Raw genomic sequence first — 13,008 nt, 5'->3', positions numbered from 1 at the left:
TTGTGTGCATACAAGCACTATAGCAACATGTCCACAGATAGAAGTTGGACCGGACTGTGTGTGCAATGTGTAGACAAATAAGACAGAAGTGCTAATAACTGTATGTTGCTACAGCTTTTACAACTGTTGCACGGGGCAGCCATGCTGGATTTTGAGCTCGGTGTACCCAGAGGTTGTCTGAGTTCTGAGCTCGGAAATCCGAGGTAAGGGGGAGTGTTTCCGACTTTGACCTCGGAAAATCCAACTACTGAGTACAAGTGGAACGCACTATAACTGAGCAGCAAATGCACAGAGTGAAGTGACACAAGCACACCTGCAGTACCACCTGTATCCATTAGGAGGTAGTCAGTCAGTGCCACTGTAGTCTTGCTTTACCAGACCTTCCTTCACGGCGCTGCGGAGGAGGGTCTAGCTAGTCCACACAGCATTCTGGGATGGGAGAAAATCGTGCTCTGGTTTATTGGCATTTCTTTAAACCAATCACATTCGTCTTGGCGGACGGAGCCACGGTGCCTCTGCTAAATAGCCTCGGGGAGGAACTTGATTTGGTGGAACGTGTACGTTCAAAAGTTGTTCAACAGAAGACTCAGATTGGACAGATAGTCTAGCTAGCTGTCTGGATTTACCCTGCAGAGATCTGAGGAGCAGGTAACCATAGTCCTCACAAATCCACCGGCGTTTAGAACGGCAACACAAAGAAAGAGGAAGGGGACGGACATCTGGCTGAAAAAGAGTGAAATCCGGCAGAATTTCCGACAGCAACTGAGCAATCCCGGAAGTGGAACGTGGTGGATATATCCTAGTGACACTGGGCTACATCTGGCTGTATACAACGTAGGGTTTAAATTTCAGTTGTGTTTATATATATATATATATATATATATATCTATCTCTTTTATACCTCAAAACACAGCTGTACCAAACTGCCATCCACTGGAGCAGCAGGTACACAGATACACTTAATGTGTGATGTGGTCATTTCCCCCGCTACCTAAACAGCAAACCAAGCCATAGATACTGTGTCGATTCTCTCTTAGTCTTTGTTTTATCATCTAAATCTGATTGTACTTCCTGCCTGTGCTCTCCCCAGGTTGGCTTCTTTCCCAGCGAGTGTGTGGAGCTCATAAATGATAAAGTGCCGCAGTCCATGACCAACACGGTGCCAAAACCAGGTACTCCTCCTCTTCCTCCTCCTCTTAAACTATTCACAGGAAATGTGTTGGACGGAGCTTATCGCTGATGGCAGTTCATGTCTCATTGATATGTCTGCTATTTCAGGTAGCGGTTAGATATGTGTGTGTGTGTGTCTGTCTGTCTGATTGATTTTAGGTTAAAAACATTATTATAGTGAATTTCTGGTTTTACCTTTCTTATTAAGGCTGTCAAAATGAATGTGTTAATGACGAGTTCAAAGCCCTTCCAGATGGTTCTCTCCACAAGACTAAAGTTATCTGCATGTACTGTGGATGTGAGTGTGTGCTGAGTACCGGAGTATGTCCGGTCTTAAGTACCACTTGAGCATTAAAAACTTGAAAAATATCCCCTTTTAAGAACATTTAGAACAGATAAGAGTTTTTGCAAGTTAGATTAGATTAATCGCAAGTTAACTAGGACAGTCGTGTCATGAAAAATATCGATTGACAGCCCTAATTTTTACACCATGATTTCATCACTTTGAATGAGTGGAATGCGGTGGCGGTATAGATATTGCCCATCCTGAAAATGAAATTGAATATACAGAGCCCTGTTAGAGTTCTTTGCCTGTTTTCATAAAACGGAATCACAATACATAATCATCAGTATAAAGATAATAGAACTTGAATGTAAGAGCATGTTACAGTAAAAGGAAAACCCCTGACACATCACCCGTTGAAATAGCCACCTTATCGTGGTATATTGACTCAGCGCTATGCAAATCCACTGCAAACAAATGTGCTAATCGACTGCGCTCCAGAACAAACAGATAAGCTCTCTAGCATGCTCCTGAGAGTGTCAAACACAAATATATATGTGGCGTCCGAGAGAACACTCAACAACATTTGGCGTCTGCGCTAAAGACTTGGGATGAACTTTCCCCTCACTTCTTCATGTCACGTTGCTCTAACGAAGCCTTTTGATCAAACCTCAATGTCTTGTTTGAATGCGCGCCACATCTTCCAAACCCAAAGACTGATCCAACCAAAATGACTCACTGTCACAACCACCCGGCTGGCTTTAGGGTGGGCGAGTGGAGCCGGTGTTCCTTACCAGCGAAAAGCCCCTGAGTCTGCATTGAGTGATGACACAGTAAAAAAAAAAACGACACACCAACCCCACGATATCCACAACTATGAGGGAAGGGATAGCATTATAGGCGCAGGGTTTCAGTTGCTGTTGGACGCCCATGTTATGTGAACGTGCCAATCAAGTTTCAAACGTTTCTGAGCCTTTTTTTACATTGTGTGGCTGATCAGAAATATGTCTTGCGCTAAAAAGTTAACTCTTACAGTGCACGCACAGCACACAACTTAATCTGCCTGCCCACTCCCCTGCTTTGAGCAATGATTCAATGCTTGTTGCTGTTGTTTTGTGTGTTTTTTTTTTTTTGCATGTGTCCTTATATGCCAATCATGCATTTTTTTCTTAACGGAGTATCCGCAGGTCAAATAGATTATTTAGATATCCTGAATACATTTAACAGATTTTCTTTTTGTTCTCTTAAATTGCTCATTTTGCTATTTCTTTGTTGATTAGTTATGTTCTTTAGCTACAGTGTGTTCCATCAGAAATATGTTTGTGGTTTTTTTTTAATAATCTACATCGCAACAACCAAAGTCTAATATTTGGTTGTCTATGACCTGCAGATGCCCTGTGGTCAGTAATATTAACATGACTGTGAATGATCCCGGATCAGGTTTATTATCAGCAACGGGACAAATAACTACACGTGATGATGTTTAAGATGCGTGCTTGTTCTCCACTGTAATGCATTATTAATACTGTTGTTGGATGTGCAGTAGTATTAGCGTGTGTCTTGATTGGTTGCATTTGACTGTGCCTCCTCTGCCTCAGCCTCCCCCTGCTCTGGCCTGCAGCCTGCTTCTTGGAATCTCTTCCCCCCCTGTGCGTGTTGGTATACACTCTTCATCCAGCTGTCCACTCACTCCATCTTCACACACACACACACACACACACACACACACACACACACACACACACACACACACACACACAAAATGCATTTGCACAACTTTGACTCGTATGACATATTGTTCATCCGAGTTTGGATGTAATTACAGTTCTAATCCTTAAGATTTCCTGGTTGATGTGACGATACCTGTGGTTGGGCTGCTCGATTATGGAAAAAATCCTAATCTTGATTATTTTGGTCAATATTGAAATTCACGATTATTTAAAGGTCCCATGGCATGAAAATGTCACTTTTATAAGTTTTTTTAACATTAATATGAGTTCCCCCAGCCTGCCTATGGTCCCCCAGTAGCTAGAAATGGCGATAGGTGTAAACCGAGCCCTGGGTATCCTGCTCTGCCTTTGAGAAAATGAAAGCTCAGATGGGCCGATCTGGAATCTTCCCTTTATGACGTCATAAGGAGAAAGGTTACCTCCCCTTTCTCTGCTTTGCCCGCCCAGAGAATGTGGCCCGCCCATGAGAGAGAGAGAGACATCATGGCTTGAAATGAGCAAAGTGGCATTTGGTCAAGGCCACACCCCCACCCTCCACCTTGCCCCCCCTCTCTCCTCTATAGCTACAGCTATTAGCTACAGACAGAAATGCCACATACTAAGGAAAGCTCAGTGTGGGTCTGGTTCTAGTGGCTGTAATTCTGCACCAAGGCTGAATTTCGGGAAAGAGACTTCAGATACAGTATTAGGGGACCACTAAGGTCTATATAAAAGAGACTTCAGATACAGTATTAGGGGACCACTAAGGTCTATATAAAAGAGACTTCAGATACAGTATTAGGGGACCACTAAGGTTTATATAAAAGAGACTTCAGATACAGTATTAGGGGGCCACTAAGGCCTATATAAGAGACTTCAGATACAGTATTAGGGGACCACTAAGGTCTATATAAGAGACTTCAGATACAGTATTAGGGGACCACTAAGGCCTATATAAAAGAGACTTCAGATACAGTATTAGGGGACCACTAAGGCCTATATAAAAGAGACTTCAGATACAGTATTAGGGGACCACTAAGGCTTATATAAAAGAGACTTCAGATACAGCATTAGGGGACCACTAAGGTCTATATAAAAGAGACTTCAGATACAGTATTAGGGGACCACTAAGGCCTATATAAAAGAGACTTCAGATACAGTATTAGGGGACCACTAAGGTCTATATAAAAGAGACTTCAGATACAGTATTAGGGGACCACTAAGGCCTATATAAAAGAGACTTCAGATACAGTATTAGGGGACCACTAAGGCTTATATAAAAGAGACTTCAGATACAGTATTAGGGGACCACTAAGGCCTATATAAAAGAGACTTCAGATACAGTATTAGGGGACCACTAAGGTCTATATAAAAGAGACTTCAGATACAGTATTAGGGGACCACTAAGGCCTATATAAAGAGACTTCAGATACAGTATGAGGGGACCACTAAGGTCTATATAAAAGAGACTTCAGATACAGTATTAGGGGACCACTAAGGTCTATATAAAAGAGACTTCAGATACAGTATTAGGGGACCACTAAGGTCTATATAAAAGAGACTTCAGATACAGTATTAGGGGACCACTAAGGTCTAAATAAAAGAGACTTCAGATACAGTATTAGGGGACCACTAAGGCCTATATAAAAGCATCCAAAGAGCACCATGTCATGGGACCTTTAACACGATTTGGAAAGATGTTGCATTTATTTAAGTAAAATAAACTAATCAACAGTGAAAACACCTTGGACTGTGACATTTCCCTTCATAATTTCCTGTTGAACTTTTTGAATTCCCCTTTCAATCAATCTATCAACATCTATTTATTTAGCCCTTCACAGCAACCAGCAGGTATACTGAGTGCTTTACATCAAGTAACAAGAATAAAGTAAAATCAGAAATTAAAACGCACAGTAATATCAGAAAAAGAATACATCAAAGCAGGAAGAAAGGAAAATGTCACAGTGCTACTATGTATTCAAAGCCATTCTAAATAGATATGTTTTTGAGGTTATATTTACAAAGAGCTATGTCTGTTATAGTGTGAATGTCAGGGGGTAATTTGTTCCAGAGTCTCGGGCAGCAACTGCAAAAGCGCGATGAGCCCACAGTTTGTTCCTCCACCTTGGGACTTCTAAAACCAACTGATTGGAACCAGCACGAAGGGTTAAAATCTCGGCCAGATACACGTATTGAACTAATACAGGTGTCAATTTCCTCCTCTAGATCACGCCTATTTAGGAAGGGCTTAAAAATAAATAATATAAAAAATATATTCAAATGTTTAAGTGGTAAACAGTGGTCAGCTTGCTGAGGAGTTGGAGGTGTGCAGCCAGATCCCCAAAAAAATGCCAATGATGACCGTTGTCTTGTTTTGTTGACACATTTTTGAGGAACAATCGCAGTCAGCACTGACCCTGGTAAAAACCAGATTAAATTACATAGAGTAGTGCTGGATTATATGATGCTGTTTCCCTCGCGCTGGTAGGTAGGCCCTTTGAATCTCATGCAGGAATGGCGGACCCTGCCACCAATAATGGACTACTATATAGAGAGGTAGTTGGAGGATGTAAATTAGGGATCGACCGATACTGATTTTTCAAGGCCAATACTGACTATTAGCAGTTAATGAAACCAATGACCGATATTTGGAACGGATATGCATTTACAGTGAAAATGGAAATCTTTAAATCAGAATTAGGATTTTGGGATGTTATAAACTCTAACGCAAAACTTTGTTTAGATGCTTTAAGCCATTATTTAATATAATTAGAAACTTTCAACATAATCCCCAGTATGGGGGGGGACATTAAGTCAGACTCAGTGGGGAGTCAAACCGAAGCAGAGGGACAGACACAGAGCTGTAGCCGAGCCCAAGTAGACCACTTGTTAATTCATAACTTTATCGGTTATCAGGTAAATAAAACACAGATACAGATCATCTGCAGACTGCCAAAAAACGGTCCGAGAATCAGTATATCAATAATTCTTAGACTGTGCTGGCAGCCTGATTAAGCTATTGTGTCTGATAGCACAACTTTCTTATGGCATAGACCTTTTTCACGGCAGACATGTTGAAAATAACGGCCCGAGAATCAGCCAGGACCGATAATCATTTCTTCCCAAATGTAAATACACTGAATGGCTATTGGTGAAAAAATGCAGACCATAAATAGTATTAAAACAAACTGGGTTTGATTTCATTAAAATCTTAAGGATTATAACTTTAAAGTTAAATTGAAGTTATCTCATGTAGGAAGACTTGTTTTTATTGATGAATGCAACGTTTCTTGAATTGATTATACTTGATTACTAAACATTTTCATTTATCTGTTTAACAAAACTGTTTATTGCCTCCAGCGTTAAAGTGTCATTTCTATGCAAAGCTGCTGACCTCACAGTCCCAAAGTTCACAGTTGCTCTGTTCTCTAACTTGAAGTGCTTCTCTCCCTCTGCCGATTCTCTCCTGTCTCCATCATCCATCCATCCATCCATCCATCTGTCTGTGGGTCCATCTGTCCATCGGGCTGCATGCAGACTTGGAGATGGAGAGTGTAATACAGGACAGTGCATGGGTGGCCGACCCGCTAAACCACTACAGCCTAAGTTCAGGTAGACAAAAAAATTCCCCCCCCCAATAACCAAAAACTAACTCCACAACCCGACTGATGTGTTTGCACTGTGTGAATCTAATACGACTAGTCTAAAACCTGTGACAGGAGCTTACAATTTGGGATATATTCACTCTTCACACAGGAAAATGTTGTTTTGCTTTTTCGTGTTACATTACAAGAGGACCTTCCACAACATACCAGATTGCCCTGTCCATGACTTTTAACACACTTATCCACATTATCTCTACACTCTGTTAGTGGACCAATAAGACTTGATCCACATCTGAGCATGTATGACACAGTACTCTGAAAATAGGTCTTTCTTGGTGTGTGTGTGTGTGTGTGTGTGTGTGTGTGTGTGTGTGTGTGTGTGTGTGTGTGTGTGTTTTAAATAGCTATAATCTCGTTGCCATCAATGACCATATTTCCCTGTTAAAGTGATGGTTTAGAGTATTTTCACCCTAGGCTGCTTTGCACCTTGACCTCGAGCCAAACAACCCCCCATAAGCTTTTTTCCCTTGGTTATAACGTTGGTCGAGTTAGTGTTATCAGCTGGTTAGCTTAGTGCAGGCGCTAATGGATCCACGTTTGTATCTCGTAAATTACCCCACTAATAATGCCTGGAATGATACCAAACTTCTACAGTAGTACAAATAGTTTCTGTACTTAAAAAACAAGGCATTAGAAAGTTTGTAACTACACCAGAAGTATGCAGTAGTAGTAGTATGTAAGTAGTGCACGATAGAGCAGTAACAGCCGAGAGGAGTATCCATCAGGCAAGTGTTATTTAAATATACTTCTGGTGTAGTTACAAACTTTCTAATGCCTCGTTTTATTAGTACAGAAACTATTTGTACTACTGTAGAAGTTTGATATCATTCCAGGCATTATTAGTGGGGTAATTTACGAGATACAAACGTGGATCCATTAGCGCCTGCACTAAGCTAACCAGCTGATAACACTAACTCGACCAACGTTATAACCAGGGAAAAAAGCTTATGGGGGGGGGGTTGTTTGGCTCGAGGTCAAGGTGCAAAGCAGCCTAGGGTGAAATTACTCCGACCATCACTTTAAGTTTGTTACTTAAAGTCCTGCAGATTCCTTCTGCATTGTAAGATTCTATTAATCATACTGCTGTATTTTGGATATGCGCGGGGTTTTGTAAGAATTAATGTTTTGCATGGCATCAGCAACAACAAAAAATACTGTATATAAAGGTTTTGGGATTAGTTGGTGGTGGTGTAAAAATGAAACCCTGCTTTTCAAATGTTGCCCTCAAAAGAGAACAATCTTATCCCTCCGGTCCCCCCCTGTATTTTTTTCAGTTTTTTTAGCCCCCAAGGTGTATGTAAATGACTTCAGGGGTGAGCCAGGTTACTACAGCATTTCTCGGAGCTGCTGAATGTACCCTATGTCTGGACAGGGGCCAGCTGTGTTTGTGTGTGTCTGTTTGGTCGAAGCTGAAAGGCCACGGCAACCCCTGCCGCGGCGCTAGGTCTCGACCGGCCTTGATTTATTTAATCCTTTTACAATGAAGGGGGCCTGTAAACCCATCCATTGAGCGTTAAGCTTTGTCGTGCAACAGTAAGAATCTCTGTCTCCCTCTCCATGGCGACTGAAAGAGCACATTCCTGCAGGGAGCCACACAGCATTGGAAAAATGTGTTTTCTCTGCCTTGATCCACTCTGCTCACCGCACTAACCTTTGCTGTTTTTTCAGCCAAACGATGGAAATTGTTAAGACACTGCACTGCTCCAGTTCAACCGGAGATGATAGAAGCTCTGAGTCATTGGCCCTTCGCTCCATGTGCTTGGGTTGCGTTGCAGTGGATTCTAGGATTGGTAATCAAGAACCGGTTCCAACTTGGAATCGTTTAAAAAATTACGATTCCAATGGAATCGTAATTTTTTATTGGAATCGTTCGGAAGAATTTGGTTTTGAATCTGATCATCGGTTCCAAATCTAACATGTGCAAGTTTGGTTTCCGTGGCGACCACCACCGTACTTCCAGGCGCTTGTTGTGTTAATCAAAATCATTTTTTTATCTGGGAAATAAGCGTGTGACCCGTTTCGACTCCATCCCTCAATGAATCGGGATCGATATGGACCGAAATCGAAGAGGAAAGCTGTGTCCCAATTCAGGTGCTGCAGCCTTCAGCGGCCACAGCCTTGGAAGTCTACCTCGGGCCGCAGCCTTCGAAGCCCACGAAGGCTGAACCGAGCGGTCTCCGAAATGAGACCAGTCTGGTTTGCAGAGCGTTTCCTGTTTGCGTCCTGTTGCCTAGCAACCTTGACAGCTGTAGCTGATAAGTGATCAAAACGTTAACTACAGCACTGAAACTGAGCCAGAAGTTGTTCTTTGTATTTTATCATTTTGGTCAAGTGTCTCAAAGAGAGAGGAAAAAGAATACTAAACCCTCATGTAGCCTACATGTGAACACCTGTTGTATCTGAGACCCAGAGCTCCAGTCAGCTCTCAGCGGGGTCTTTGAGCAGGACTGGCCGGCCACATATCTAGCTACTCCCGCAGAGCTTGCTGGCGTCGGGCAGTTTTTTGGAGTTCGTACGCCGAAGCAAATTTGGAGCAAATTTTTTATTTGCCATACATTTTCATAACGCTGTCTATATTCGACATCTACACAGTTAACTTCTGATCTAAAACATTCTCAGAAGTGAATGTAATAATAAAATAGCAGACGGAAATTGTAAGAAAAAGAAAAGAAATATTTGTTGTTAGCGTTTGTGTTTGCCTGTGCTTCTGATTGAATCCTGGGGCTGCGAAGGATACAACAGTTGGGTCCTCCGAATTCGATAAAAGGAGGCCACATTTGTTGACCGCATTTGAAGGAGCCTTCGAAAATTAAATTAAATGGGCCAGCCTTAGTCGGTGTGACGCAATCGGTCTACGAATGCAGCCTTCGAATTGGGACATAACTGAAGAATCGGAATTGGAATCAGCATTGTTCAAATCAAAACGATCCCTAACCCTAGTGGATCTGAGAACAGAGACTACTCTCTTCACAGTCAAAATAGACTCTTTTGTTGGCACCCATGTGAAAATAAAGAGTTGTGAGCTTTGGTTAAAAAAGGACAGGCAGTCAGCCTTCTTTCCTCCTGGGACGGCCCAACAGACCTACGAGTCACTGACCCAGATGAGGAGCCCCCTCTGCTCCCCTCCTCAGTGCAGGCCTCCGTCACGTCTGGGGACCAGTGATTTGGGCAGCTGTGAGCGTATATGAGCCAAGACAGCTGGTTATGTGAGGGAGAGAGGACGGGAAATGGAGAGAAAATGTGTGAGACAGAGTGAGATTTGTCCTCCTGTTCCTGAGGAGCTCGGATCATTTCCTGGTGCTCTGGTTCTGGGCTGTGAAACTATGCAAGGTCCCTTGTGTAACGTTTTCCTCTGTAGCTTCAATAAGAAACTCTTGTTGTAGGCCACACCTTTGTTTTTTTTTGGGGGGGGGGGGGGGGTTGCTGCTTTTGATTACATAGTAACAACTCAGGCTGTGTTGTAAACTGAGTGAGTGCGTTAAGCACAAATCATTTCTTTTACTCCTTTTAGTGGACTTCCTGAGAAAAGATTTACTATCAATGTCTGTAGTTTCATTACACAGAGTTGTATTGTATCATTGTTGTGATCTGTCGCATTGGTGTGTCATTACTAAAAAGCTTCCAGGCATTTAAATGGCAGGTAGGAATTCACATTTACAGCCATGTTTCCGTTTCAAACAGCCTGCTTGTACAATGAAGTGGGCATTCAGCTGCAAAATCCACTTCCTCTTTCTTTCCACATCCCAAGAGATTATTCAGACCCATGCAAAATAGCAGCTGTATGATACTTGATCCAACACAAAGCTCTCCTCTTGTTATATGATATATGACATCAGGGCAGGAGCTCACTACTTCCTGTATAGGTGACTGGTGTTTTTCAGCACGTTGCTAATAGTCTTGGGTCCTAAAGGCGGACTCCACCTGCTGCTGTAGGCTGCGTTCAGACAGGGAAACAGTGATCCGGTGGTGTGGGAGTGTCACAAATGGCCCATTTGTGTGACGTCCTGTTGTGTTCTTTAACCCGCAACTAGACTGTTTATTTCACAGTTGCTGTTTTCCGTCAGATCGTTTATAGATCTCGACGTTTACGAGCGCACTTGAAGGCAGCTTTATTTCATAGGAGAGAGAGAAAGAAAAGAGAGGAGCGAGACATAGAGAGTGCTTTGTTGTTGCAGGAAACATTCAGCTGTTACACACACTCCCGGGCAGTTCAGAGCTCGTGTTTGGTGTATTAAAATACTTAAAAGTTATTTCATGGATCCAGGATACTATGCATCCTGATAAAGTTCCCTTGGCCTTTGGAATTAAAATAGCCCCCCCACATCATCACATACCCTTCACCATACCTAGAGATTGGCATGGGGTACTTTCCATAAGATCATCTCTCAATGCAAATCAAACCAGCTATTAGGCTAACTGAAATAAAACCATGCCAACCTCTAGGTATGGTGAAGGGGATGTGATGATGTGGGGGGCTATTTTAATTCCAAAGGCCAAGGGAACTTTATCAGGATCATAGTATCCTGGATCCATGAAATAACTGGCCTTTAAAAATAAACATCTGCCTGCCTCTATGGGAATCTAACATAGGGGTGTACTGACTTATGCCACCTGTATTTTAAGGAAGAACATTTATTTATTTACGATACATTATTCATTCACAAACAAAAGATGATTTTTTTTATTCCTCTTTTTAGTCAACTTTAGCATGGGTGTCCTAATTTGTTCACATGACTGTATACACAGAATTTCTCAACAAAAACATTTATTGAACACTTCACCAATCTACACTTGTATACTTCAATTACAAATGTATAATGTAAAAACATACTGTACTATATTGTATAAATAATGTATGAAAAATATATTAAATAAACGTAACAGGTAAGAAGAAAATAAACTTTGTCAAATAAACTTTTCAATGAAAAAATAAAGTTTAGTGCACTTAGCAGCATTTATTAAACTTCTGAGAATACAAATCTGCAAGCTTCACAGAAAGTGACATGTTATTTATTAATCTCAACACTTTCCTCCTAACTCCTGTTGAATCACATCAGACTAGGGCTCTCTGAAGTCAGTTCTTGTTCACCTTGTTTGTTAGATCATTGTTCATTTGTTGAAGTGTTCTATCTGTGTTTTGGGGATCCTACTGTTACATGTCCTGTCCTCATTAGGATCTCATCTGAGCAGATTTCTGTCATTCAAACAACTCTTAGTTGGAATTTAAAACTCGTCCAGCCAATTTAATAAAATTAAGGGTTTTATTCGTGCTCGAGTCCATAGATGCAGTTAATGGATACAGGCACGGAGAACTGAAGGCTCTGTTAGCAACAATTAGCTCCGTCAGCGGTTAGCTCCAGTTAGCTCCGTTATAGGAGTGGATGAGACTGCCACAGACAGGGGTAACAACCAGACTGATAAATGACATTCGGGGAGCTTCCACAGCGGTGTGGCCGCGGTGTTTTGTACGGTTTATTAGTACAGTTAACCCCAAGGCAAGAACACAGCAACATGCTACTGCTAACGGTAGCGTCTGAGCCTGAAGTGACTGCGCGAGACACACGGCAAGACTTCACGAGGGGAGGGGCTGGAGGCAGCTGGTCTGGATGCGCTGTAAAAAATGTCGCCTATTCATGTTTTTAACACTAGGCTGCCCGCAGATGCGCCTGCCTATTAATCGGCTTGATATACTGGGATATTGGCCGATGCCGATTATGTAAAAAAGAAAATGCCAAAAATCGGCCGATTAATCAGTCGGCCTCAACTTTTCGCCACAGACACGCTACGTTTTTTTGGAGTCTCCCCCCTGCGGCAACCCTCGCCGCAGCCTAAACACACTACCCCTATTCAAAATGAATGGGAAGACCTGCGTTTTCGCAAGACCGTCGGCGGCCGAAGCAGGCTGTGTGAATGAGGCCTTACTCTCTCTGCCATGTCTCTGACTACTAAAGTGCCTCCCGCTGTTCTAACAATGCCTCACATATTGAATTCATATGATTTCATTTTCAAGGTATCGTGTCAAACAGTGAAAAAGCACAATTAGAGGAGAGAAAAAGTCTTGTTTATTCAGACCTGCCCATGACCAGTTCAGGGAGACAAAAGTTAGCTTTTCACCTTGTTTCTTGGTCTGTCACTGATAGCGTAGGACACGGAGTATAACTATGATCCCTGCTGCACAGAA

The 13,008-nt window shown here is 42.2% G+C and overlaps 1 protein-coding gene across 6 annotated transcripts in view; it reads left to right on the top strand.

Annotated features, from left to right (window-relative positions):
* arhgap32b (Rho GTPase activating protein 32b) overlaps window positions 1-13,008 on the top strand; it is a 127,261-nt gene that overhangs the window by 82,236 nt on the left and 32,017 nt on the right. For 5 of the 6 annotated variants that reach the window (XM_078265405.1, XM_078265402.1, XM_078265401.1 and 2 more), the window contains 3 exons: window positions 1,091-1,172; window positions 3,052-3,102; window positions 6,700-6,774. In XM_078265405.1, the coding sequence (XP_078121531.1) occupies window positions 1,091-1,172; window positions 3,052-3,102; window positions 6,700-6,774 (208 nt within the window). The remainder of the gene's footprint in view (window positions 1-1,090; window positions 1,173-3,051; window positions 3,103-6,699; window positions 6,775-13,008) is intronic. The other variant, XM_078265404.1, reaches the window with a different exon arrangement.

The sequence above is a fragment of the Sander vitreus genome, chromosome 13 (genome assembly GCF_031162955.1).
Source record: "Sander vitreus isolate 19-12246 chromosome 13, sanVit1, whole genome shotgun sequence".
Lineage (NCBI taxonomy): Eukaryota > Metazoa > Chordata > Actinopteri > Perciformes > Percidae > Sander > Sander vitreus.
The sequence above is the reverse complement of the archived record's forward strand: the minus strand, read 5'-3'. Positions and strand labels throughout refer to the sequence as shown.